Raw genomic sequence first — 25639 nt, forward strand, 5'->3', positions numbered from 1 at the left:
AGTGAAGAGCAACTCAAGGTCACATTGCTGGTTAGTAAGACAGTAAATGAGCAGGTCCCAGCTCTCCTGACTTTCAGCTGCACCCAGAAAGACCAGTTTGGCTCTGTGATGTATGGCAAAGGAAATACCTGAGATGTGGCCCTGGCCCAGGCTGGGAAGGTGTCAGACCCATTTCCAAGCTTCCGAACCAAGCAGACTACCTCCAGCTTTCCTGGGTTGGGCATGAGATGGGTCTGGCCTCATTGTTCCCTCCATCTGCTAAGCCCATGAGGGCTCTGACCTGAACCCAGGGTTGACTGGGATGTTAGGGACCAGACTTCTTTGGCTCCCGGTTGGGTCTCCTGTCTGGTGCCCCAAAGTTAAACCATCAACCTCCCAGAGGGTCATCCTTGTAGAACCCAGGGAGATTCTATTTTTTTGGGTGAGAGGCGGGAGAAAGCCAGCCACCTGCCTCAGTTTGTCTCAGAATCTAGCCTGAATCTCTCCCTACTTCCCATCTTCTCCTGCCAAGCTCAGCTCCTCTGAATGTAGGAAATACTGCCTAACAACTCCTGCAGGGATTTCTGTTCACTTGAGGCTGGTCTCTGGGAACACTTGGTGCTCCACAGGATGCCACTTTAATAATTGAGTCATACTGAGTGGTTAGGGCTTCACGTTTTGCTTCTTCCAAAGGCATTTGCCTTTTGAAAGCAATGTTTACTCTCAGTCATGAATCCCCCAGGCCTCATTGACAAGCCTGTGGATGCATAATGATGGTGGGATTGTGGGCGCTTTCTCTGTACCTCCTAAACCAAAGATTCCCAGAAATTAGAGGTGGGACAGGGAATAATCTGTCAATTCTTTAGACTTTGTGGATTACAAACAATTGTCTTGAAGTCTTAAGCAATCCTTTTAAAGGGAGGTAGGAGAGGTTAGATTAAGAAGCTACCGTCCTTCTGAGGCTGACATCCCCCCCTCTTGTTTCTGGGGGGCAGTATCCTGTTGCTGGGAAAGCTCACAGGACTCCCAGTTAGTGGTGAGCTGGGTTCTAGAACCAGCCTGCTGATAACTAACCTAGCTAGCCCTGTGGCTTTGGGACAATAATTTATCAGGGCATTAGGATTCTCAGCATGGAAATCAAATAGTCTGTGAGGTGGTCCCTTTTGACTCAAAATCCCTTGGTTCTTTCTGATTGGTGCCTTTGTTGTTGTATCCTATCCCCTGGGTGAATCATTTTTGGGCTCGAGTCCAGCCAGGGACAAGCTGTCCTGGTGGTATTAGCCTTGGTTTTAGGAGCTTGGCCAGGAGGCCAAAGAACCTTTTGAGAGTAGCTGCCTTTGTCTTCTTGTCTGGAGGAGAAGAGGTAAAGGCTAACAGAATGGTGAGAGAGAAGGTTTCAGGGGTCCTGGGAGGATGTGGGAAACCTTTGCCTCTTATACTTCCCTTCTACGGTCCTTTTTGGCATTGGCATCTGCAAAGCTGTCTGAAGGCTCATCCAAGAAGTGAAGGAACAAGGGACCCTGAGTGGTGAGCATTTACTCTGTAAATAAGGTCAAGAAAAAATATGATGCCACAAGAGGCCACTGACCATTTTCCCACTTCAGATAAGCCCAGAAGTGTTCAGAGATAAGATCTAGAACATGCAAGGGTCAGTCTGCTCACTCCGGCTCTGTGAACACTGTTTCTGAGGTGTTGTCAGCTGCACTTGAGGCACAGCCGACGAGGTGTCCAAGTGTGGGTAGAGGACAGACTGGTGATAGATGTGGGGCTCCCTGAATGCCAAGACTGACTCCCTGGGACAGATATGTCCTTAGATAGAATTGGAAAGTGATTGTCCCCCTGGGACTTTATTACTAATGACTCATTTGCATAATTGTGTATGAGTAACGGTCAAACGTATTTTACTTGTGTTTGACTTTGGACTTGATAGTTTCAGTTCAAATAGATGAGAAGTAATGTGGAAGAATAACCTTGGCAGATCCTTAGAAGTACCTGCTAAGGAGACTGGGACAGGTTGGAATTGAGTTTATATTCTGTTCCTCCAGGGTGGAATAAATTCAGTGCTTAGAGGAGGACTCAAAACAGGTCAACAAAACTCTATTCTGAATAAACCTCTCTTCTCCTGACCTCAAGACAAATCCTCTGACACTTGGTACTGAGGTGGCTTAGAATCATGGTTCTCAAATGTTGGTGTTCGTTAGAATCACCTTGTGAAACACCAGACTCACACTGACCCACCTCTGGAGTCCGGGCATTTATGCTTGGAAAGCTCTCGGGTCTCAGATGCCGCCTCCACGTGGGCCAGAGAGCTTTGTTTTGTTTCTTGACCTGCGTTCTAGCCCATTCTGGGAATGGCTTGTTGAGCTAATACCTTGACTCTCCTGTGTCTACTTCCCCATTTCAAGGGAGGTTAATAATCCTTGCTTTCTCTGCCTCAGACGACTGCTAGGAAGATGAAAGAAGAACATGAAATAACTTTGGAAAGCATGAAGTTCTATGTGGAGGCAAGACATCATCTAGCTCAATGCCTGACATGTTTGATTAAAATGAAAAGATGCTGTAGGGGGAGCTCCTTGGAATGCTGGAGAAAATGATCAAGAGGAAACTAGAGGACTTTTAGGGAATAAGTGGGGGAGACAAGAGCAGTAGTTGTCAACCACCTACCCCTTCCTTAAATGGTGAGATAGACAGAGCCAGGGAGAGCCGCTGGGCAGGAAGTGCAAAGTGGGTGACTGAACCCCAGCTCCTTCTTCATCCCTCATCCTCGAGTCACTTCCATGGACCTCTCTCCCTTCATGGGACATGGTTTTCAAACTACCCGACAGCAGAAAGAACTCTAGACTGAGAGCCATGAATTTGGGCTCTGTCTCAATTCTACCCCTGACCTTGGGCAAGTCTCCAAAGCTACCTGGCCAGAGCTTCCTCTTCTACAGTTGGATCCACCAAGGCCTTTGGCAACTCCAGAGTTAGCTGAGTCCATGTGAAAAGTGCTTTGGAAGGAGTTAGAAGCTGGGAAATGATCAGATGTTTGGTTGGTAGAGGAAAGAGGAACTGAGCCTGAGGCTACTGGTGAGGCTATGGGTGGGGGCAGCGGCTGAGGCTGATCTCCCCAAAAGGCTGATGGCAGAAGGGGTGTTGGGAGAGAAAGCAGAACTGGTATATGCTGTGCTATGTTCAGGGCACCAGCTTCTCAGGCATATGGGCTTTCGCATGGTCTCCATGTACCTTGATGTAAGCACCCAGGTTTATGTGGAGCTGGGGCGGCAGCCTTGGCAGCAGCACATACAGTATGGTACTACATGTCCTGGGATAGACCAAGGCTCATCTTACCAGGCTCTTAACCCATCCAGGGTGTCCTGGGTCTTCTGTCCCCCACCTCCTCCTCCGGGGACCAGTGGGGGGCTTCAGTGAGATGCTAGGGAGATCAGGGAGGGAGGGAAGGCACTGTTTGATTTTATAGAATTGAACTGAGCTTAATCAGAGACTCTTCATGCCTCTGACTGTGCCTCCCAGAGGAGAGATTGGGCCCAATGTCACAGCTGCTTCTTGGGGATCGAGCTCTGGGGCCCAATGGCACAGCTTGTTTCATTGAGAGACTTTGTGTCAGAGAAATTATTTTTAGCCCAGGAAGGAAGGTCACTGGGCATGAAGCCATCACCCTTGGCCTTTTTCATTCCAAATTGCTTAGCAGAAGGTCAGGGGCAGCTTGGCACTAAGTCATAAGAACAAGGGACGAGTCAAGTGTGTATATACATGCACACACTTGTCTTCTATTCCTGCTTAGGAATGAAAATACGCAGCAGTGTGAAGATCATGGTAAAGTCCCAAAGTCTGGGGTCCTCATCTCCCTTGGGACTATACAGCCCTCTCATTCCCATCAGGTTCAGAGAGTGGTCAGACTCATTCTTTTCTGCCCAACATCATCACGATTGCCGTCATTATCACCCTCCCCACCAGCATTACCCTCACCATCACCATCATCACCACCATCACCACCACCACCACCACCACCACCACCATCATTATGGTCATTATCGTCATTGATAGGGGGCAACAGGGACCTGTGGAAAGGGATGTATTCCCCAGAGGAGAAGCCTTGACCATTGCTATTGGTCACATGCCAAGCCCCAGGCGACCCATCCAACTTGGGAGGCCCCAGTGTGCACATGAGTGGGGAGAGGCTGGGAGCAGAAGCCTCAGAGCCAAGGTTATTTGGCTGAGCAGTGGTTTACACCTTTGGCTGCACATTAGAATTATCCACGATCTTTTTTGTTAAAGTGCTGATGCTCGGGATATACCCTACTTCAATCAGAACATTTGAGGGAAGGGAGAGGAATAGGACCAAGAACCTGAGGATTTCAGTGCTGAGAACATTAGTTTAGAGGTAGTTTTACCAGGTGTTGTAGACCAGAGCTTCTCAAACTGTAATGTGAAAACTGATCGTTAAAATGCATTGGTTCAGTGGGTCTGGCTGGGGCCCGAGAGTCGGCATCTCTACCAGGCTCCCCAGGTGGTGCTGATGCTTTGAATGCTATCCTCTGAGCAGGGCCAGGCAATCTCCTCTGCAGCTCTGGAGTTAAATGGCCTCAGCCGGTTGCTAGCTGTGTAATGTTGGGCAAGGCATCCAGTGTCTCTGATTCCAGTCCTCTCATCTATAAAATGGTGCTAAGAGTAAGACTTGTTTTATGGGAGCAAGTAAGATTTAGTAAGTTGAGTAAGATCAAGTAAATTAATGTTTTGTATATTAAAGCGCTTACTGCCCTGACCGGTTTGGCTCAGTGGATGGAGCGTCGGCCTGAGGACTGAAGGATCCAGGTTCGATTCTGGTCAGGGGCATGTACCTTGGTTGCAGGCACATCCCCAGTGGGGGGTGTGCAGGAGGCAGCTGATCGATGTTTCTTTCTCATCGATGTTTCTGACTATCCCTCTCTCTTCCTCTCTGTAAAAAATCAATAAAATATATTAAAAAAAAAAAAAGTGCTTAAGCCGGTTTTGCTCAGTGGATAGAGCATCAGCCTGCAGACTGAAAGGTCCCGAGTTCGATTCTGGTCAAGGGCACGTGCCTCGGTTGCAGGCTCCTCCCCGGCCTGGGCCCTGGTTGGGGCTCATGTGGTTGGCAACCAGTCGATGTGTTCTCTCACATCCATATTTCTCTCTGTCTTTCCCTCTCTCTAAAAATCAATGGAAAAATATCCTCAGGTGAGGATTAAAAAATAATAATATTAAAAATAAATAAGTAAGTGCTTTAGCATTGCCTGGTACATTGAATAGTTATACAAATGTATCTCATTTGATATATATCTTGCTGCTCAAAGACTTTCAGTCTCCTTGGGTTAAACTGAGTTTCTGCCATAGAGGGTGGTGGTGGGGGCATAGATATGCAGGTAAAGGAATCAGGATATATAGGTTTTCAGGTGGTAATGAAGGAACATTTTAATGAGTAACCTTCAGGTCCCTCACTAAGGGATGAATTCTTCTTGTACCTAAATCTCACCTCTTCATAGCATTTTCCCTGGGTCAGGCAGTGTCCCAGCCTTGGGAACACAGGGAGGATTAAACCTTGCTTCCTGCAACCTAGGAGCCAGGAAGGGTCTGGAATAGCCGTGGGCAAACTACGGCCCGCGGGCCGGATCCGGCCCGTTTGAAATGAATAAAACTATTGAAAAAAAAGACCGTACCCTTTTATGCCTTTTATGTAATGATGTTTACTTTAAATTTATATTAGTTCACACAAACACTCCATCCATGCTTTTGTTGCGGCCCTCCGGTCCAGTTTAAGAACCCATTGTGGCCCTCGAGTCAAAAGTTTGCCCACCCCTGGTCTGGAATGTGAGCCAGGAGAGAAGGTGCAGGCAGGGAAGGGTGAGATACCCGTGGGAAGGGGTAGCCCTGTGCTTCCCTACATACTGTGGCATACAAAGCCTGGACAAGGAGCAGCAGTTCTGGGTTCTAGTCACCCACTAGCCAGACACCTGGTGTCTTGGGCAAGTCAAAGTCTTTCTCTGGACCTTCGGCTCTGAAATGTGGCTGACAGTGATGAGGGAGGTTTGGATGCGGCCATCTATGTGAAAGTGCTTGGGGAAGTGTTATATCAATATATGGGGCTCCTTTATAATAAAAGGTGCCCAAACTTCCCATTCTTCTGAATTTGATAGCAGCATAGGTTGCATCTGTGGGGACTAATGAGAAAATATTTGTTCTTGGTCCCTGGAGGCTTCCCCAGCTTTCAGGGCACAAGGCGTGTGAGTACCCCCAGGCAGAAGGGGTACCCCAAAAAGTGGCTTTTCTTTGTTGAGGCCAAGATAGGAAGACCAGGCTGCCCAAGAGAGGGGGGTGTCTGTACTCAGCAGGGGAGAGGGGCTGCTTCCTCAGAAAGAACCTTGTGAGTGAAGGGAGCTCGGGGGCTGTCTCAGCTTCCCCAGGGCAGGGCCCCATGGTTCCTCGTCCCCACAAGCCAGCAGGGTCCCCGTACCGCAGGCCTTCTCCTTAAACAGGTCCAGTCTGGTTGGGAGGGGCAGAAGGAATAGGCTCAACCTTCACTACTGACCCTATTTTCCACATAAATTAAACGTGTCCCTTGACAGAGGTCTTGGCAGCACAGACTAAGCCCCTACTTTGTTCTCTCCTGCTGGGTTTCCCCTGTGCCTCCAGCTTCCTGGGAAAGCTGTCAGCTTTAGAAGGGGATACCCTCAGAAGAGGTTGGCTAAGGCCACCGGGAAGCCCTGGCCCTTCTAGTTTTGGATATCGTCCTCTCCTCTGACCACGTCCTCTTTAATCTGAGGTAGCAAGGCCAGCAAATGCCTGCCCTTAAGGGGACAGGGTTGGATGTGTGACTTAATAAGGCTGAGAGCCACAAGTAATCCCCTAAGTACTCTGCCGTGTAACCTAAGATTATCTGGCCTGCACACACCTGTTTGCACTCCTTTGCTGATAGCAGTATAAAAAGCACGCTAGTTAATGACTCTAGGAACTGACAGGGCATCTGTCCTATCTTGGAAAGATCTCCTGGTGAGCCAGGCTACACGTGCCTTCGTGCCTGCGGCAAGGTTGAGGAAGGACTGGAAGGGCTCACCCAGTTTCCATCCCTACACAGTCGTCAGGACCCAGCAGAGGCTGTCAGGGTCGGGGGAGGAGCTGGGGAACGGGTGTCAGCAGCTCAGTCCCGCAGTGACAGACAGTGGGGTCTGTAACTCCCCCAGCCACGGCCTCTATGTCTTGGGAGGGGGGCAGAGTAACACCCGCCCTGCTTGCTGCCCAGGGCAGTTGTGAAGACCTGGGAGGGAGATGCGACCGATACCAGGTCCACACCTCACTCCCGGAAGACAGGAGCTAGGTTGAGTTAGACTCTTTTGAGAAGTAAAGTGAGTGCCAACCCTGTGAAACTGACCAATCGTGTTCTAATCATTTAGAACTGCAAGTTTCTGCTTCGGGTGGCACAGAAGATGTTGGCAATTTGTTGGAGAATCATTTCTCTGCTGGAGATGCAAGTCTAGAGGAGAAGGAAAGGGCGCTTTATGCAGAGGCGGCCCCTCAAGAGAAGAACCTGCTCCTTCACTCCCCAGATGGCAGGGAGGCTGAGAGCTCGGAGAAGACTGCCACAGGGGCCTCCGCCACTGCCCCCAGCCCAGGCTCTGACCCTGAAGCCAGCCTTTCCAATGCCTCAGCCTCAGCTCCCCCCGGGGACCCTGTGGAGCTACCAGGAGCAAGCGCCCTCCCTCCAGAAGGGGAAGAGGGGACTGGGGAAGAAGGGAGGCCAGAGCTCAGTGCCAGAGAGGGCTCACCAGAGGAGGCGGAAGGACAGGCTGGGAATGGCGTGGTCACTGAGGAAGCCAAGGAGGTCCTAGGGGACAGCCCTACGCAGGGAGCAGCTGCGGGCACTGCAGAGCCTGAAGGCACAGGGGCCTTTCCCGTGGCAGTAGAGACAGCAGGCGAGGGCATCCCAGGGCCTGATCAGGGGCCAGAAGGGCCAGATGGAGTCATGGACGTGGACACAAAAGCCAGGGAGGGGCCTGAGGACCAGGGGGAGCCCGGCCCAGCTGTAGAGACAGGGGGCACCCAGGAGGACCGCCCCCTGGAGGGCCAGGCGCCAGGGATGTTGCAGGAGGATCTGGAAGCTGCGTCCTCTGAGGAAGAGGGTGGTGGCCTCAGCAGAGGCGAGGAAGGAGGAGTTCCATCCCAAGAAGAATCAGAAGAGGACAGCGGCTCTGGGGCTAGCTCAGAGGAAGCAGGGGGCACCTCCGAGGAAGCGGGGGAGCCCCAGGAAGCAGCAGGAGCCCCAAGCCCTGGGGACGAGGGGGCCCAGCCGAGCTCGGAGGAACCGAATCCAGGGCCAGAGGGGGACGAGGCCCCGGAGGCCAAGGCAGAGGAGCCCGTGGAGGGGGCTCAGGGTAGGGGACCCCAGAATTGCTCCGGCACTTGGGCGGCTGCATTCTTCCTGGAAGTCTTGTATGTAGTGGGACAGGCAGGGACAGGGTGGGGCGGGAGAGCCCCAGCCAGTCCGGGTGTAGGGGGTGGAGGCCTGGTCCAGTGTCGCCGGCCCACGGGGTGCCTTCGGGCTGCTCATGAGCCTTTCTTCCCAGTTTGGAGGGACTCGGTGAGAGGCCATGCCATGAAGGGCTCAGAGGAACCTGGTCGCTTCTGGGTTAGGTCCTTGGGATCCTGCCCTTTAGGATCCCTGATACAGTTTATCACCAACCAGTGCCTTAGCCTGGAGGACAAGGTGGCAGGGTTAGAGACCCTGCACAGGCTGGTGAAGAGATGTATGGGTGGGGATGTAGGTTGGGACCCCCCTCCCCACAGGGACCACATCAGTGGGCTAACACCTGGGGCCTGCCCTTGAAGACTAGGCCATGTCAGGTGGGGCTGGGGTCAGGATTGCAATAGAAATCTTAAGCTGCTGTGACACTGATGTCCCGCGGATGTCCCTGTGAAGCAGCAGCTGCTGTCTCCGGACCAGGGAATAGGGAAGGAGGAGGACAGGGCCAAAGCCAATGGGCAACACTGAGCGGGTATCGAATCCTAGGCATGGCCAGGATGCCATGGCTGCATCCACCGGGGACGCTGACCTGGACCAAGAGCTGGGCTTTTAGGATGGAGGAACTGGGATCAGTCTTCCCCTTCCATCCTTCCAGTGTGACTTCCCCCGGTTTCCCTGCAGAATTCCGTTCTCATCTCTCATCAGCTACTTGCACACTCCATGGGGCCCTGGCAGTCAGCCAGCCCCTCCCTCATCCTGTCTTCCCTGTCCTGGGTCTGGGGTGAGGCTGCCTGGGTCCTGAGATGCTCCACAAGACACATCGATCTTCTCTGCTTCCATCCCTGGGGGGACTGCCCTCCCTCTGCCCCACAGGCTCAAGGCCATCCCTCTTCATGGGCATCTCTTGCTTGGTCAGAAGCAACCGTTGAGCCCCTCTCCGCCCAGAGGCTCCCCTTGCACATGCCTCATGGCAGCCTTATCCATCTGATCACGTGCTCATTTGATCAGGTTCTTTTGCTTAGAATCCCTCCCTGGCTTCCAGTACTTCTAGGAGGAAATGCAGACTCCCATGGTCCTCCAGGTTAGCCCCAGCGGAGCTCTCCTGCCCCACAGCACGCACCCTTACCCACGGAGGCCCAGCCACCCTTCCTGCTAAGCCACTCCTGTCTCCTGTCCCTAGCTGCACCTAGTTAACTCCTCACACAGTGGAGTGTAGCTCATAAGTGGCCCTTCTGGGAAGTTTTTAAATCCCCTGCTTAGACTTCCTAGACACACTTCTTAGGCCCTCACAGCACCTGGAATCTTCCCTTCTATGGCCACATTCCTGTTTATGATGATTACATTACTTTTAAGATGATTTCTCCCCCTGCCCCAATAGACTGTAGGAAATCGACACACGGCCAGGAGCTGTGCCTGTTTTGGGCACCTCCGTGTTCCCAGCACGATGCTCAGTGCTCGGCACATCACACCTGCCCAAGCGACATTTGCTGAATACATAAACTGGGCCACAGAGCTTCGCAGATGTTGAGTTGGGATTTTCAAAGTTCTTCCTAGAGACAGAACTCCATTCAGTTGAACTTGGCAAACTTTCTGTCAGCACTTCCTCAGACCCCGCCCTTGTCCATGTCTAGGGGGCTTAGAGCCCAGCTGGCTCGTAGCTTTGCTCTCACCCTGCTCTCTGCTTCTGTCTGCAGAAGAGGCCGAGGATGTGAGTGAAGAAGCCCCACTGAGGGATCGCTCCCACATCGAGAAAACGCTGATGCTGGTGGAGGACAAGCCAGCGGACGATTATTCTGGTAACCAGAGGGAGAAGGCGCGGGGCCCGGGGCTGGGGCTGGGAGGCCTTGGGGCGGGGGCTCTGAGGCCAGCAGGTCACCCCAGGGAGGAAAGCCTGGAGGTGGGGGGCTTCTGGAGGAGACTCTGCAAGCAGGGTCCAGGCCTGGGGGCTCTGGATTGGCAGGGAGGAGGGAAGGCAACCCAAGCAGTGGGATCAGCGAAAGGGTAAAGGATGAACCCCAGTGCCCTGTCTGCGATGGTGCGAGCTTCCATGTGGCTGGGGAGGGGCGTTAATAGAGTTCATCACGTTTGCTTTGATTTTTTACAGTTTACAAAGCCCTTTCGTGCCCAGTATTTCATTTCACCCTCATAATAACCCAAGCTTTCCGCGGAGCTTACTGTCTCCTCTTAGTTGAGTTAGTGAAAGCTCAGAGCAGGCAGGGTCAGGCCCTTTTCCCCCCGCTTTGTGCCTCACACCCTGCTTCACCACCTTTGAGCTCCCAGCCTTCCCCTGTGAGTCACCTCTCCTTGGAGTCATGGTCTTCCCAACACGGTGCTTGGGATGTCTGCATCCTCTGGGGGGAGGGTAGGGGAGGGGATACCGTCCAAGGCCTTGGGGCTCTGGGTTGGCAGGAAGGAGGAAAGGCAACCCAAGCAGAGGGACCAGTGAAAGGGTAGAGGACAGGGTGGCTGTCCTGCCCTGCGGGCTGCTTAGCACCATACCTCCCTGCCCTCTGAGTCTAAGGCAAACACAAGTAGAGGTGGAGGCAGAGAGGAGAGGGGTTCCTCTCTGCCATGGAATGGGCCTCAGTTACCTGAAGGCTGAGGTGATGCTTCAGGGCACGGGACTGAAGAGGGAGGGAGGAGAGGGTTAGATTAAAAAGAAAGGCAGCTCTAGGGGATGGGGAGGGAACGCCTTGGGTTTACAGATTTCTGAGGGTTGAGATGTGGACCAGCTCCTCCTTGAATGCTAATACATGGATAGTTGCTGGGCTGCAGATGTTCCCTGCTCCCCACGAGGCAGGGCTAGAGCTGCCCTGGGAAGGGACCTGGTCCACAGTGGTCAGCAGTCTGGAGTGCGCCCTACCTGACGTCCCCCTCCCTCACCCTCCTCTGTCCACAGCGGTGCTACAGCGGCTTCGAAAGATCTACCATTCATCCATCAAGCCCCTGGAGCAGTCTTACAAATACAATGAGCTTCGGCAGCACGAGATCACAGGTACAGTGTCCCAAGTCCGGTCTGTACCTCCAGCCTGTCCACACTCCCCCATGAGGTTCCCGAGCTCTTTGTGTGGCGGCTTGAGGACACTGACCCTGAGCTCTCCTAAGTTCTTGGAGATCCCAGTCACGTGACTCATCCTTTCACTGCAAGAGTACCCCATAATTTGCCCTGACCGGTTTGGTTCAGTGGATAGAGCATCGGCCTATGGACTGAAGGGTCCCGGGTTCGATTCCGGTCAAGGGCATGTACCTTGGTTGCAGGAACATCTCCAGTAGGGGGTGTGCAGGAGGCAGCTGATCGATGTTTCTCTCTCATCGATGTTTCTCTCTATCCCTCTCCCTTCCTCTCTGTAAAAAAATCAATAAAATATATTTAAAAAAGAAAAAAAAAAAGAGTACCCCATAATTTGCACAGAGTTTTCCGGAAACATTTCATTTGTAAGCACTCATGTTTCAGTAGTGCAGTTTTGGATTCCAAGGGCAGTGATGCCAGCTTCTACCCCTCATGTGCTCAAGGGCCCCCAAAGCTCCCTATTCACTTACTGAGCATGTCTTAAGTGCCCTGATTGGCCTGGAATCCTTCCCTCCTCCTGTTCACTCCTCCTGGTCAGCTTCCCTCAGGTCTGGATTATTTTAAAAATTGATTTTCAAAATAATGAAATAGGGTATACTTGGTGCAAACAACAACAACAACAACAACAACAACAACAACAACAAAAACTCTCCAAATTAAAATAGTGTAAAATAGTATACATTGAAAAACAAAATCCCTTTCTTGATTTCCAACACCTCTAATTCCACTCCCCGAGGCTCCCACTGTTATAGCTCCTCATGAATATAATTCCCTTGGATATGTGAGCATATATAAGCATGTCTTTTAAAGAAATATTTTTATTGATTTTAGAGAGGAAGGGAGAGGGGGAGAGAGATAGAAACATCAATGATGAGAAAGAATCATTGACCGGCTGCCTTCTGCATGCCCCCTACTGGGGATTGGGCCCAAAAACCTGGCATGTGCCCTGACTGGAATCAAACCGTGACCTCCTGGTTCATAGGTCGATACTCAACCACTGAGCCACACCAGCTGGGTACAAGTATGTCTTTTCCTGTTTGTTTTACAAAGATGGGATCATCTCACAAAACTCTGTGTGTGTGTAGCTACTCTTGCCCTTTCATATAGTTGCATGGATGCACTGCACTGGCTGATGGAAAGCAGGGTATTTGACATTTTCAATTAAAAAAAAATATTCCAACCACTGCTATAATTGTTACATATTTCATGCAACAACATTTGTATGATAAATTTTTACAAGTAGAACACTGGAAATTAAATATTTTGATAGTTGTTGCTAAATTGCCTTAGGTTGTACCAATTTGTACCCATAATGACAGGATATGAGAGCTCTTGTTCCCCCATAGTGATGTCTTTTTAAAGTGCTATGCATCTTTTAAAACTTTAATAATGATATCTACCTGTTGTCTCAATGGTGAGTGCCATTAAACATTTTTCTGTGTTAACTGGACACTTCTGTATATTATTAAAAAATATCTTTATTGATTTCAGAGAGGAAGGGAGAGGGAGAGAAACAGAAACATCAATGATGAGAGAGAATCATTGATCAGCTGCCTCCTGCCCGCCCCACTGGGGATCGAGCCCGCAACCCAGGCATGTGCCCTGACCTAGAACCAAACCATGAGCTGCTGGTTCATAGGCTGACACTCAACCACTGAGTCATGCCTGCCGGGCTTGGCTGTTTCTGCATATGCCACGTGATGCTCTTGATGGCTATATAGTGGATGTGATGTAGAGCATACCTTATTCCTGCTTTCCAGAAGAGGGACTGGATGCCCAGAGGCCACATAGCTGGAACCAGGGGCCGTAACTCTCTCCTTCTCCGAGAGAACACCCTGTTTGCACAGTGATGTCTATTGTTTCTTTTTTAAAAATATGTTTTTTATCGCTTTTAGAGAGAGCGAGGGAGAGGGAGAGAGCAAAGCATCAATCGGTTGCTTCATGCACACCCCTACTGGGAATCGAACCTGAAACCCGGGAATGTGCCCTGACAGGGAATTGAACCCATGACCTGGTACATGGGACAGTGCTCAACCAACTGAGCCACAACGGCCAGGCTCTGTTGTTTCTTGCAAGCCTAAGAGCCAACCGATCGCTCCTCTTTGGCTTCATAGAGAAAGTGCAGGTGTTGTGAGGTCACAGTCTCCCAGTTGCTTCCCTGCCCCCCACTCCTGCCTTCTCCTGCAGCCTTCAGAGCTGGCAGTTTGGCGCCCCCCCCCTCGCTGCCCCAGGAATAGCGCTCTGCAGGGAGGGCATCCTGACTCCTGAGCTCATTTTCCAGACTTGGCTCCCCTTCCCTCCTCTCCCACCAGGGCTGGGACTCCCCTGTGCCCCTGGGCAGGCTCCTGCACAACCTCTGCTCTCGGTGTCTCACCTGTAGCCTCCTTCATGTGCTAGTAAAGCCCACTGCTGCGGAGGGAGGGCTGAAACACCAGCCGGGGAGAGCCCTGGTGGTGGTTGGTCTCAGCTGTGGGCTGAAGGTCCCCGGCCTGGGCTGGGGTAAAATAGACTTTTTGTAGGATCTTAGGTTATCACTGGGGATTCCTGCCATCCCCTCAGCCTGCCTATCCCTTCCTGTCCCCAAGCCAGGGGTTGATGCCCACAAAGATGCCAGCAACTCATGGGGCAGGGCCATGGTGTTGCTTTCAGGCAATATATATGTGCCCACCACTTGCGAGGTACCATCTTGGTCTTCTAGGATTGGTTTCACCTTAGAGAAAGAAAACTAGTGCATCAAGTAGGAGGGGCAGCCCTGGCTGGGGGGCTCAGTTGGTAGGAGTGTCATACCATGCACCGAAAGTTTTTTTTTTTTAAATATATTTTTTATTGATTTTTTACAGAGAGGAAGGGAGAGAGATAGAGAGTCAGAAACATCGATGAGAGAGAAACATCGACCAGCCGCCTCCTGCACATCCCCCACTGGGGATGTGCCCGCAACCCAGGTACATGCCCTTGACCGGAATCGAACCTGGGACCTTTCAGTCCGCAGGCCGACGCTCTATCCACTGAGCCAAACCGGTTTCGGCGCACCGAAAGTTTTTGATTTCATTTCTGGTCAGGGCGTGTATGGGAGGCAACCAATCAATGTTTCTCTCTCAAAATCAATGGAAATATATCCTCAAGTGAGAATTAAAGAAAAAAAAAAAAGCAAGGTACAGAAAAAGAATACCCTACTCCTCTTTCTATAAAAAAGATGAGGAATATGTTTTCTACTAGTATTGCTTATATATGCAAGGAAATATCTGAAAGAGTATGTAAGGGGTCTAGGCCAGGGGTGGGGAACGTCTGGCCTGCGGGCCATATAAGGCCTGCAAAACAATTTGGTCTGGCCCTGCCAAGGCATTAGGGGTGAGTTAATTAAATGTTTGACCAAATATATGTAGCAGGCTAATTTTTTAAGTTGATAATTTTGTATGGCCCGAGATGATGTTATAAATATCCAAATGGCCCTTGGCAGAAAAAAGGTTCCCCACCCCTGGTCTAGACAGATTGGGGACAGGGATGTGAGACTTCTCACTTGTGTACCTTTTAATACTTTGATTTTTTAAAAAATCCTCACCTGAGGACATGCTTAGAGAGAGGAAAGAGAGGGAGAGAGAGAGAGAGAGAGAGGGAGACAGAGAGAGAGAGAGAGAGAGAGGAAGAGCGAAACATCGATGTAAGAGAGAAACATCTTTTGCCTTCTGGGAATTGAACCAGCAACCTTTTGGGGCATAGGACAATGCTCTACCAACTTAGCCACTCCAGTTGGGCTTTTTACTTTGATTTTTGAACCAAGACATTAAATAAATTAAAACAGAAAAAAATAAATGGAGTGCCTGCTGTTTGGAGGCCTATCTATCTGCAGGCTCAGGGAGATAAAGAAGTCTGGAGAATTTTAGGCACTAAATTATGCAGGGCTGACCCTCTTCGGTTCAGAGAAGGGTTGAAAGAGCTGGGGACGGCACAGGGTGGCTGCATCCCCCAGTTTTGAAAGCATTGGAGAATTCTGCTTTTTCTTTTAGCGACTCCAACTAGAGTGGCCTGTGCAGAGTATTCTCTCCAACATTGGACACAGGACCCAAGAACCCAAGAATTGCCTAGTCAGTACTTGGTCTTGGGACCTGGAAAATATGTCATGAACTTTGGAAGCTAATATTTGAGACTGGCCCCAGAGGCCAGGGTGGGGCTGAGTCTGAGATGGGATTTCAAGAGGTGCAGCTAAGGGGAGGGAGGCTGGGGACAGGCAACGTCAGCGTCTAGGCCACCTAAGATTGTATGAACCTCTCTCATACCCTTTCTTTTAAAAAAAACCCAAAACTTTATTGTTCAGATTATTACAGTTGCTCCTCTTTTACCCCCCCATAGCTCCCCTCCCCCCTGTTCCCACCCCATCCTCTGCCCTTACCCCCCCACTCTGTCCTCATCCATAGGTGTACGATTTTTGTCCAGTCTCTTCCTGCACCCCCTAAGCCCTTTCCCCCCGAGAATGGCCAGTCCACTCCTTTTCTATGCCCCTGATTCTATTATATTCACCAGTTTATTCTGTTCATCAGATTATTTATTCACTTGATTTTTAGATTCACTTGTTGATAGATGTGTATTTGTTGTTCATAGTTTTTATCTTTACCTTTTTCTTCTTCTTCCTCTTCTTAAAGGATACCTTTCAGCATTTCATATAATACTGGTTTGGTGGTGATGAACTCCTTTAGCTTTTTCTTATCTGTGAAGCTCTTTATCTGACCTTCAATTCTGAATGATAGCTTTGCTGGGTAAAGTAATCTTGGTTGTAGGTTCTTGGTATTCATCACTTTGAATATTTCTTGCCACTCCCTTCTGGCCTGCATGGTTTCTGTTGAGAAATCAGCTGACAGTCGTATGGGTACTCCCTTGTAGGTAACTGACTGTTTTTCTCTTGCTGCTTTTAAGATTCTCTCTTTGTCTTTTGCTCTTGGCATTTTAATTATGATGTGTCTTGGTGTGGTCCTCTTTGGATTCCTTTTGCTTGGGGTTCTCTGCACTTCCTGGACTTGTAAGTCTATTTCTTTCACCAGGTAGGGGAAGTTTTCTGTCATTATTTCTTCAAATAGGTTTTCAATATCTTGCTCTCTCTCATCTTCTGGCACCCCTATAATTCTGATGTTGGTACGCTTGAAGTTGTCCCAGAGGCTCCTTACACTATCTTCATATTTTTGGATTCTTTTTTCTTTTTGCTTCTTCGGTTGGGTATTTTTTGTTTCTTCGTATTTCAAATATTTGACTTGATTCTTGGGATCCTCTAGTCTGCTGTTGGATCTCTGTATATTATTCTTTATTTCAGTCAGTGTATGCTTAATTTCTAGTTGGTCTTTTTTCATATCCTCGGGTCTCACTAAATTTATCAGCGGTTTCCATAAAATTCTTGAAAAACCTTATAACCGTGGTTTTGAACTCTATATCCAGTAGTTTGCTTTCCTCCATTTCTGTCATTTGTGACCTGTTTCTTTGTCTCCGCATTTTGGCTGCTTCCCTGTGTTGATAGAGTGGCTTTCTGTGCTAGGTGTCCTATAGGGCCCAGTGGCTCAGCTTCCCCAATTACCTGAGGTAGACACTCTTGGTGCACCCCTTTGTGGGCTTTGTGCACAGTCTTGTTGTAGTTAAGCCTTGATTGTTGTAGGTATCACTGGGAGGAATTGACCTCCAGGCCAATTGGCTGTGAGAATCAGCTGTGTCTGCAGTGGGAGAACTTCTGTGCTAGAGACACCCTTATGGGGCAAGACTTGCTTCAGTGGGGCTTTGGTGCTCACTGAGTCTGCCCCCTGAGTGTCTCCCTTATGGAACTGAGGAGTTGTAATCTGGATGGTCCCACTCTGACTACTGGGGACACTGGCTCTTGGATCTCTAAGGAGGTGCTAATTTAGCCTCTGCCTGAGGCTACCCAGCAGGAGCTACAGAGAGATCTGCAGATTCCTCTTCTTTGTTTGGGGTTTGGAGGTGCCCAGATGAGACCCAGCTGTGAAGCAATGCAAGCCGCTTGGGGCCTTGGACCTTCTTTTGGATGTTCTGGATCTCTCTGACCCAGCAGCAGTTTTTTAAGTAATTTTGGATTGCAAAGGGCCAGACCATTCATATGCAAAAGCCTCTGTGCACAGCTTTGGTGGGGTGGGGTCTCAGGGAATCAACAGGACGGAGCAAACAGCTATGGCTGATCCTCAGCCCTGCCCTAAGAGGCCCCAGGTCTCAGTGTCCCGTGGTAATCGCTGCAAGCACCTCTGAGAGAAAGCCACCATCGAGTTCCGCCCGATGCCAGACAGTCCAGTTTCTCCCTGTATGAGTCTGGTTCCCCAGAGGCTCGCCCGGAACTGGAGTTCAGAGCTGTCGGGAGCTTGTGACTCCCTCCCGATTGAAAAAGACAACTGTGTCCTCAGTTGCCAGCCCTTTCCGAGTATGCCTCCGTACCTCTGCACTTTACTTCCGCACCTCCTCTGAGTCTCAGTGTGCTTTTCTCTTTCCTTCTAGTTGTAGAATTTCCACTCAGCCAGCCTTCCTGTGGTTCTGGATGATGTCCGTTTTGTCTTTTAGTTGTATTTTTGAAGTGGTTGTGCGAGGCAGCAATTTCAGGTGTTTACCTATGCCGCCGTCTTGGTTTCTCCTCTCATACCCTTTCTTCTGTTACCAATCCAGAGAGCAGAGTTTTCACAGCTCCCTGCTCTGTGGCAGCTCTCTGCTCTCCTTTTATGAACCCTTCTCTCCCAGACCGAAACCGGGAGGCCTCATGCAGAGTAAGCTCTGCGTCCGTGTCTGTTGACTTCACTTGGTGCCTCCTTCCGGTGCTAGTGCGCCAAGCATCTGGGCAAGGCCCAAATGGTATCTTCTGGTATCTTTTAACTGGGTGATTGCACTTACGTAGCAAGAGATGTACTACTGATTGCTACATGCTGACTGGTCCAACGTAGAATTCCACATCTCAATTAGATGGACTGTCCGGGATGCAGTGTGAAGAACTGTGTCGCTCCTGTAGTGAGAAACTTGTTAGCTCACTTCCACCTCTAACTCCTGCTGCCCACAGATGGGGAAATCACTTCCAAACCAATGGTGCTGTTCTTGGGACCGTGGAGTGTTGGCAAATCCACCATGATAAACTACCTCCTCGGGTTGGAGGACACTCGCTACCAGCTTTATACAGGTGGGATTTTCTTGTATGATTCTTGTATTTCAAAGTCATATGTAAAATCGCTATGAAAACAAAACAAAACATTTGTATGTTTTTATGTGTCATCAGTAATAATGAAAATCACATACAAGAAACCAGCAGCTACACTCATGTTGGTAGCAGCATTATTCACAATACACAAGAGGTGGATACAACCCAAATATCCATCGATGTATGAATGGATAAACAAAATGTTATTCAGCCTTAACAAATAATAAAGTTCTGATACATACTACAACATGGGTGAAACGTGGGGACCATTTTTTTATTAATATATTTTTATTGATATTAGAGAGAGAGGAAGGGAGAGGAAGAGAGAGAGAAAAACATCTGTGTGAAAGAGAAATGTTGATTAGTTGCCTCCCATACGTGCTCCAATGGGGAATTGTACCCACAACCTGGGTATGTGCCCTGACCAGGAATTGAACCCATGACCCTTTGGTACATGGGACAACGCTCCAATCAACTGGGCCACACCAGCCAGGGCAAAATAAACCAAATTGTCATATGATTCCATTTAATGAGGTGCCTAGAGTCATCAAATTCATAGAGACAGAACGTAGAATGGTGGTTGTTGCCAGGGGCTGGGGAAGTTAAGAATGGGGAGTTAGTGTTTAATGGATACAGTTCAGTTTGGGGTAATGAAAAAGTTCTAGAGATGGATGGTGGTCATACTTAATGCTACTGAACTGTACACGTAAAATGGTTAAAGTGGTAAATATATATATATATATCTCCATCCACAGTTAACAAAAGGGAAGTCACTGGCTTAGCAAACATAGTAAGTAGCTGATTCTTGTGGCAAACCCTCCCTGAAATACCTTGCTTACCCACCTACTTTTCAGTAGGTCTCTTCCCAGGAGATGATTGTTCCTACTAACCTTGTGCCTATGTGTGCAGGTGCTGAGCCTACCACCTCTGAGTTCACAGTCATCATGCATGGGCCCAAGCTAAAAACCATCGAGGGTATTGTCATGGCAGCTGACAGTACCCGGTCCTTCTCACCCCTCGAGAAGTTTGGCCAGAATTTCCTGGAAAAGCTGATTGGCATCGAGGTTCCCCACAAACTTCTAGAGCGGGTCACTTTTGTGGATACACCAGGCATCATTGAGAACCGCAAACAGCAAGAAAGAGGTAATTCAGCACTCATTTCTGACACAGGGTGAGCCTTGGATAGTGGGTGGCAGGCAGGCAGAGGGGAGGAAATGTGGCTAGCATTGCCCAACACCAGGGGATATGTTCTCTGCCTCCAGCCCCTACTTGTTTTACTGTGGTGCCACTTAGGTGTGGAGTACCTTGTCCTTTACCTCCCCAAGGACTGATCTGGTTTGGAGGTGATCATTATTTTCCCAAGAGGAAGCTGATCTTCTCTGTAAGTAGCTCCTCAAGGTCCATGCTGCGGCTGAGCTGTCATTTAGGAGGCCCGGGCTGTCCTGACTGATCAAGGGCCTGGATTAATTGGGTCGCAGTCCAGGTGTACTTGACCTCTGGCTAACCTGGGGCTGGGTTGAACCTGACCTTTAATTCTTCCTGCTTTACTAGGCCTGCTTCAACATAAGCCTGTATCAAAAGCCCTACCTACCTTCAAGTGACAGGGGAGTGCCACTTTGGGCCCAGCAGGCACTAGGCTGTACATAGGCCACTGAGTATCGTCATGACTCAGGGTTATCTGCAGAGATGAGTCATAACAGGCATTTGTAGAATATATGACCAGATGATAGATCTCAGTTTATGGCTCTCACTCCTGTTTTGGTTATAACCAGACCCTGTTTTATGACTAGTAATAATATTATCATTAATATTGACCTTTATTTTACTCCTAGTATATATTAGGTAATTTTATGCGTTATTGGCCGATTGTTGTAAAATTATTTCAAGACAGGTATTCCTAGCCTCCTCATTTTGAAAATAAGAAGTTGAAGGAATGAAAAGATATTAAGCACCTACCTTGTGACCGGAAGTTTTAGTTAGGTGCTTTCCTGTATTTGTAGCAACATGGCACTCTTGAGATCAACCGAGGCTTCATAGTTCTTCTCATTTTATAGCTAAAATGCTAAAACTTGGAAGCATTTAATATTCAGCTGTCCAGTGACAAAGCTCCAATTCTAGCCCGGGTCTTATGCCAGATTCACATTTCTTTCCACTAAATGATGGATCCTCTCTCTTTTTAATTTTTATTAATTAAAATTTTTTTACAATTACAGTTGACATACAACATTATGCTAATTTCAGGTGTAGAACGTAGACATTTATATAAGTTAAGAAGTGATCACCTCAATAAGTCTAGTACTGGTAGATCCTCTCTTTCACATCCTTCTAATTCCCTGACTTTTTTTTTCCTTCAACATCTTCGCCACTGCCCCGGATCTTTTTAGATAGTAGGAAAATCTCCATTTCAAAAAGAGCATTTTGCTTCCCTGGAACCTTGGATTTCACTTAGATTAAAGCAAGAGTCAGGCTGGTCTTGGTTGAAGGTTGACAAAGGGCAAGAGATACACAATTAATTCTTAAAAGCCTTCAGAAGGCCAGAAAATCCTTAATGCCGGGATTTCCTTCAACCTGTGGAATGGTTTGGTTCTGGCAAGAGGCACCAGGGGCTTGGGCTGATGCTTGCTCAGCCTGACTTCTCACTCCCTCTCCCAAAGGTTACCCCTTCAACGATGTGTGCCAGTGGTTCATTGACAGAGCTGACCTCATCTTTGTCGTCTTTGACCCAACCAAGCTGGATGTGGGTCTGGAACTGGAGACGCTGTTCCGCCAGCTGAAGGGGCGTGAATCCCAGATAAGGATCATCCTGAACAAGGCCGACAACCTGGCCACTCAGATGCTCATGCGGGTCTACGGGGCTCTCTTCTGGAGCTTGGCCCCGCTCATCAACGTCACTGAGCCCCCAAGGGTCTACGTCAGCTCCTTTTGGCCGCAAGACTACAAGCCCGATACTCACCGGGACCTGTTTCTCAAGGAAGAGATCTCCCTCCTGGAAGACCTGAACCAGGTGATCGAGAACAGATTGGAGAACAAGATTGCCTTCATCCGCCAGCATGCCATCCGGGTTCGCATCCACGCCCTTTTGGTCGACCGATACCTGCAGACGTACAAGGACAAAATGACCTTCTTCAGTGACGGAGAGCTGGTCTTCAAGGACATTGTGGAAGATCCTGATAAATTCTATATCTTCAAGACCATCCTGGCAAAGACCAATGTCAGCAAATTTGACCTTCCCAACCGAGAGGCCTATAAGGACTTCTTCGGGATCAACCCCATTTCGAGTTTCAAGCTCCTGTCCCAGCAGTGCTCCTACATGGGAGGCTGCTTTCTGGAGAAGATTGAGCGGGCCATCACCCACGAGCTCCCCGGCCTCCTGGGAAGCCTGGGGCTGGGGAAGAATCCAGGTGCTCTCAACTGTGACAAAACAGGGTGTGCTGAAACCCCAAAGAATCGCTATAAGAAACACTAGGTTGTTGCGTGGCCATTCTCGGGTTCCTGTTGGTGAATGAGCTTGTGTTCTAACTGTCTGAGAAGTCCTGGTTTATTAGCCCTTTGAGCCACGCTGGCAAAGAATCATCACACATTGGAGATTGGGGAGTTAATTGAGGCCAGTGGTGGGGGAAGGTGTGGGTCGAGGGAGGAGAGTGGAAACTGTGAATTATAGTTTGCTTGTCTCATTGCTTCAATTAGGAGGCCTGATTGAGGCAAGTCAGGCCATACCTGCTTTTTCCTGGGTCCTATCTGGGAGGGACAGAGAGCAGCTAAATTCTAGGGTATACTGAATTGATGAGCATTAAATAAGCTAAAAGCAGCTGAAGTTCCTTTCCCTCCTGTAAGCTGGGAAAAGAGAAGACTTGAGTCAGTAGGACTGTCCTGGTCCTTTGTGGCTGCCTTCCACACGGTCTTCTGTGTCCCCCGCCAGTGCTCAGCTGTCTTTTAAACTTTGGTTGACTTCACTAGGGGATACTCTCTTGGGCCTGACTTAACCTGGGTTTTGAGCCCACCCCCAGGCTCTCTTCCCTGTTTCCTCCAGGGTCGGGAGGGATGGTTTAGGGTACCCGAACACTAAGAGAGAACAAGAGTTCCCAGGCTAAGAGAAGCATCTGTCTCCCCCATGCCATTTCTCTGACGTGGTGTTCTAAGCCAGCTGGGAAGGTGAGTCCCTTTATTGGCCCAAGAGAAGGGCCAGTGTTCTATGCATTCAGGTAATTCACTGGAAGTGACTTCAGTGAAAGTACAGCTCAGAGGGTTAATTGGTTTGCAGTGTGTCTTTGTTTATTGCATGTCTTGGAAAACTTGGACCCCAAAGTCTTTGGGTTTCAGAGGGGACAATGGAGACCCAGCTCCTTTTCGTTGGGGACTTCTCTGGGCAGCCCGCCTCTTCCAAATTTAAGAGGAGGCTGTTTCCACAACTTCTCTGTGGAGACACTCTGCAGAAGGGTCGTTCCTTCCTGATTTTCATCACCATGGCTTTCCCTTTCCCTTCTTCTCATTCCCTGATGTGCTAACACTCAAAACTCACAGGAGTCAGAACCAGCACCAGTCATCAATGTCAGTGGCAACTAAGGCTCAACCTTCAGTTTTCCACCTGAACTTGATGCTGATTCCCACTGGACATACCGCAGGAAAGCCTGGGCCTTCAGACACCAATAAGTGTGGATATGTGTGTATTATGTTGTCCAAGAGAGATTAGGGAGATAACAGATGCCAGAGGGCATAGCGAAAGACCTTGCGAGAGTTCTGCCTGGCTGGTGTGCCACCCAGAAGGGCAGTGAGGGGCTGAGGATGGGGGAAGGACCCTGGAGGGAAGGAGCCATTTGACAAAAGGCGGGTAAGGGAACAGTCTGTGCAAATCCTGGAGACTGGGCCCAGGGCTGCCTGAGGGGCTCCTGCCGAGTGAGCCAGCCTCTCTTGGGAGCTTTGCCAGGAGGCATGGGTCAGGACCTGCCAGCACCAGGAAGTCATCCTGGAGCAGAAGGAAAGTGAAGATGAAGGCAGAGGGAGCAGAGTGGCACTGAGGATCGGCAGTGGAAGTGAACTGTCAATCAAACCATGCAACTTCGGAATTCCTGTTTCTCAGAATTAGTAGCACTCTGGTGCGGCTGCAACAGAGGCTGCTTCCTTTGGCTTTGTGGAGGACCTGGAACCTCCCTCAAGAAAGCCAGAGGCCCCACAGCCTTCAGGACATTGTTTCTAAGGACAGAGCCAACCAGAGAAGAAAAAGGATCGCCTAGGGGTGTCCAAGGAGCCTGGTGACAGGGCCTGATGAGCTGCTTTTCTTCTCACCAAGAACCAACCCTTGCCTCATCTCTCTGTCATTTACCCTCTCGAGAGTCTGCCCTCCCACCTTGCTCCTTAATGCCCCTAATGCACTGGAGCTCCTCGCGGCATATCTGTGTTTCTCAGTGCAGTAGGGGAAATAAAATATGCAGAATTGTATGGGCATTGTCATAGCTATTACCACCATTGCTTTGGGGGAAGAAGGTGGAATGAGGCTAATACATTCATACAATATTTATATCTTCAGGGTGGTGACATTGTCAGTGTGATCCCCCCTTTCTTTTCTCCATCCATTTTTCTTTTCTTATTCCTAATCCTATGCTCACTCCTTGACTTACCTTTTCTCGAACTGCCCGCAGGCTTGTCTATCAGTCAGCTTGGACTTTAAGAGCTATTTTGTGCCTCACTCTATGGAGGTGGATTTTAAGCAGAATTCTGACTTTTATCGTGGGGGTATAGGGGGGTGGGTTGAAGGCTGGGGGGCATTTAGGATCCAGAGATCCCTCAAGAGGAGTATTTGTGAGTATTTGTGCCTGAACAGTAGCTGTTTCTCTCCAAAGTGGAACCTTTCCAGTGTTCTTTCCATTCTGATTTCATCAGGTAGAAAGTCTCAATAAAGTTCCAATCTCTCTTTAACACATTGTACTTTGATTGTATCCAACCAGTTCAATCTCTTTATCTTCCGTTAAATCTAGTAGAGTGTACTAATTTTCATTAAGACTGTTTTTTAGAGTTTTACGTTCACAGCAAAATTGAGAGTAAGGCAAGAGATTTCCTATATACTCCTCCCCGCAACATGCATAGCTTCCTTCACTATCAACACCCCCCCAGAGTAATACATTTGTTACAATTGATGAACCTACACTGACGTGTCATAGTCACCCAAAGTTCATAGCTTACATTAGGGTTCACTCTTGGTGTTGTACGTTCTGTGGGTTTGGACAAATGTTTAATGATATGTACCCACCATTATAGTGTCATACAGAATAGTTTCACTGTCCCGAAAAATCCATGTGCTCCACCTATTCATTCCTCCTGTCTGCTCTCATTCCCATGTACCAATTTTTAAATCTTGGGAATAGGTTGAAAATTTATAATTGCATCTCCTTACCCCTCCCTGTCTTCTTTTCAAGCTTCCTTCTTCTAGCCTCCCAGTGTCAAAGATGACCTGTTCCCTCAGTTGGCTATGAAACTAAGGCCTGCTGTAGTATAATGGTAAACTTGAAGAAACACTTCCCTGAAATTGTCATTCTCCCTGCTTCTGTGGCAGTCCCATTAATAGGAGTTATTGAAAACTAACCCAGTCTCTCACAGAGGCATTTGATCCACGCCCTCAGGCACACAGCTGCCCACTTGGTGCCTGAAGGTTCTGGTGGAGGGAGCAGAAGGGTCTGCCCTGAATGTAAGGATGGCATCTCCCTTGGCTTCTACAGGAAGTGGTGCCCCCATAGCATAGCCTGGGCCTCCTGCCTATTCTTGTCTTTAAAGAAACCTGGGCCCTAACCGGTTTGGCTAAGTGGATAGAGCGTCGGCCTGCGGACTGAAGGGTCCTGGGTTTGATTCCGGTCAAGGGCATGTACCTTGGTTTCGGGCACATCCCCAGTGGGGAGTGTGCAGGAGGCAGCTGATCGATGTTTCTCTCTCATTGATGTGTCTAACTCTCTATTCCTCTCCC

At 49.2% G+C, this 25639-nt stretch overlaps 1 protein-coding gene across 2 annotated transcripts in view; it reads left to right on the top strand.

Annotated features, from left to right (window-relative positions):
• Positions 1–24600, top strand: part of SRL (sarcalumenin) — a 43326-nt gene extending 18726 nt beyond the window's left edge. Inside the window, exons 2-7 of one of the 2 annotated variants that reach the window (XM_036309595.1) lie at positions 7389–8366; positions 10150–10251; positions 11355–11450; positions 18553–18669; positions 19597–19830; positions 21342–24600. In XM_036309595.1, coding sequence (XP_036165488.1) covers positions 7389–8366; positions 10150–10251; positions 11355–11450; positions 18553–18669; positions 19597–19830; positions 21342–22153 — 2339 coding nt within the window. In that variant the 3' untranslated portion in view covers positions 22154–24600. The remainder of the gene's footprint in view (positions 1–7388; positions 8367–10149; positions 10252–11354; positions 11451–18552; positions 18670–19596; positions 19831–21341) is intronic. The other variant, XM_036309596.1, reaches the window with a different exon arrangement.
• Positions 24601–25639: the final 1039 nt, after the last annotated feature.

Source organism: Myotis myotis, unplaced genomic scaffold (assembly GCF_014108235.1).
Source record: "Myotis myotis isolate mMyoMyo1 unplaced genomic scaffold, mMyoMyo1.p scaffold_m19_p_5, whole genome shotgun sequence".
Taxonomy (NCBI): domain Eukaryota; kingdom Metazoa; phylum Chordata; class Mammalia; order Chiroptera; family Vespertilionidae; genus Myotis; species Myotis myotis.